The following is a 2339-nucleotide window of genomic DNA, read 5'->3' as shown; positions in this document are numbered from 1 at the left end:
GGGCAGGTTGGTGTATGTGCGTGCCAAGGAGGAGGGAGTGTACTGGGAGAGGAGGGCGGGCAGGAAAACAGGGACATCCCTGGAGCCGGCCACATCCCCTGAACTCTTGCCTCACTTGCGCTTCCGCCATATGGAGAAGGGAGACGACGAAGCGTGCTCACACGTGCTGGGCAGGGGGAGGGGGGGGGGGAAGGAGGGGGGAGGACGCGAGGGGCGGGGAAGCAAAGAGGAAGCACGTATGCACGCCAGCCAACATGGCTAGCGGAGGGGAAAGGTATGTGTCAAGGACGGGAGGGGGGAGGGGGGGGGGGGCGAGGGAGGGAGGACGCCGTGCGCCGCGCATTTAGCCGAACAGATCGGGCGAGATGATCAGGGCGATCATGAGGCCGAGACTGCCAAAGCCGAAGAGCCCAACCAGGTAGGTGGCGATGTCGGAGCTAATGTAGGGCATGGTGTACGGGGTCTTGAGCATGTCATCGGAGCTGCCGTCGGTCAGGCCGAGAGCGCTGCGGACCGCGCGGCGAGACCGCCACTGCAGCAGGGCCGGGAAGAGGAAGGCAATGAAGACACCGAAGAGACCGGTGAACTGGACGATGGTGGACAGCTCGAACATGATGAGACCGCAAGCAATGGGCGGCAGGGTGGCGAAAAGCCGGGTGCCCAGGCGCCAGCGGGGGCAGGTCTGCTGCTTGGTCCAGCCGGCGGGGAGCGCGGCGTAGACGGTATTGGCGAAGGTGATGGCTGCAAAGAGGGCACGGAACAAAAGGGGCGGGGGGGGGGGGGCGGGGGGGAGGAAACGATGGAAGGTCAGCGGCAGGTCCGCCCGATGGCGTGGCAGAGCGTGCGGCAATAGGGAGGATTTGCAAGAAAGAAAAAGAAAGAGCCACCGAGGCTCGGGCCTGGGGAGGGGGGGGGGGGGGTACGCACCCGTCAGGGGGTATGCCGAGATGGCCACCGCCACGGGGAAGAAGAGGATGAAGTAGCGCAGGGGGTACTCCCACCAGGGGTAGCTATGGCCGGCCGGGGTGCCGCCAATGAACTGCCAGTTGAGACTGACCATCGGCTGGGTGGAGGGGCCGAAGTACAGGGCGACAGTGGTGCCGAGGATGGCATAGAAGAAGAAGGTCACCACCAGGGCAGCCAGGAAGACGACGGCCAGCTTGGACTTGTCCTTGGTCGGCTGGGCCAGACCCGGGGCCGAGTGGTGGGTGAGCTGGGCGAAGACACAGGTGGAGAAGGCAATGCCGAAGCCACCCATGTTGAACCAGGACAGGCCGGGCGCGATGTAGGGCGGGCTGCCGGGATCCGGGATGGAGGGGTCATAGGGCTCGACGAAGAGGAAGCTCAGGCACCAGAGGACCATGACGAAGAAGGAAGCGAAGCGAACAATGCAGAGGGCAATCTGGATGAAAGTCTGCTCGGACATGTCCTTCAGCGACAGGGGGACCACCAGCAGGGCGAAGATGACCACATACAGCTGGTAGGAAGCCATGCACTCGGAGGGGAGGTTGGCCGGGTCGCCATAGAAAGAGCTGTGCGTGGGTGGGGAAGGCGGGCGGGCCGAGCCAGGCCGCATGGCAGTCGTGTGAGCGGGGGAGGCAGGCGCATCGGGGAGGGGAGGCTGACCAAGGGAGGAAAGCGTCGAGCACGTGCGTGCGTGCGTGCGTGCGTGTGTGTGTGTGTGCATGCGTACCAGGGCCAGGTCTTGCTGGAGAGACCGATGAAGGGAATGGTCTCACCGAAGGTGGTGCCGAAGACCGAGGCGAAGCCCCAGAGCGCGCCGAAGAGATACAGGCACATGGCCACCTCGAAGAAGCGCTGCCACGCCTTGCCCAGGAAGAAGCCGGTGACCTCGTTGAGCTCGAACTTACGGTCGGTGATCTGCATGAAGCGCCGAGCCGAGGCAATCAGCGACTCGGGCGAGGGGGTCATGGTGCCGCTCGGGGGGGAGGTGGAGGTCTGCATGCGATCGCCAGGGACCACGTTCAGGCCGCTGTCGTGGGGGTTGATGATGAGAGAGCGCGAGGCCTCCAGGTCGACGGTGTCGGCCGGAGCACCCTCGGCGGTGATGGCGCCGATGGCATGCAGGCACTCGATACGCGCCAGGACCTCGATCAGCCAGACCATCGTCACATAGGAGATGATGGTCACCAGGGTCAGGATGACCAGCGACAGGCCGATACCGGCCGACGCGAAGGCGAAGGGCATGGACAGGACACCGACGCCGATGATGTACTGCACATGGGCGGAATGGGGCAACAACAAGGGCGGGTGGCGGCCGAGGGCGGGCGGAGGATGAGCCGAGGGGGACAAGGTCAGCCAGGTGTTATGGTTATGGG

General features: G+C 64.9%; 1 protein-coding gene across 1 annotated transcript; it reads right to left on the bottom strand.

Moving 5' to 3' along the window:
* Nucleotides 1–290: 290 nt before the first annotated feature.
* Nucleotides 291–2241, bottom strand: H696_03506 (hypothetical protein). The gene is made up of 3 exons (XM_009497373.1): nucleotides 1694–2241; nucleotides 928–1532; nucleotides 291–741 (listed from the first exon to the last, which is right to left on the bottom strand). The coding sequence occupies exons 1-3, from the start codon at nucleotides 2206–2208 to the stop codon at nucleotides 344–346; spliced, it is 1518 nt and encodes a 505-aa protein (XP_009495648.1). The 5' UTR covers nucleotides 2209–2241; the 3' UTR covers nucleotides 291–343.
* Nucleotides 2242–2339: the final 98 nt, after the last annotated feature.

This window comes from Fonticula alba (genome assembly GCF_000388065.1).
Source record: "Fonticula alba strain ATCC 38817 unplaced genomic scaffold supercont2.5, whole genome shotgun sequence".
Taxonomy (NCBI): domain Eukaryota; order Rotosphaerida; family Fonticulaceae; genus Fonticula; species Fonticula alba.
Note: the sequence above shows the minus strand (reverse complement) of the source record. Positions and strands in the feature narration are given on the sequence as shown.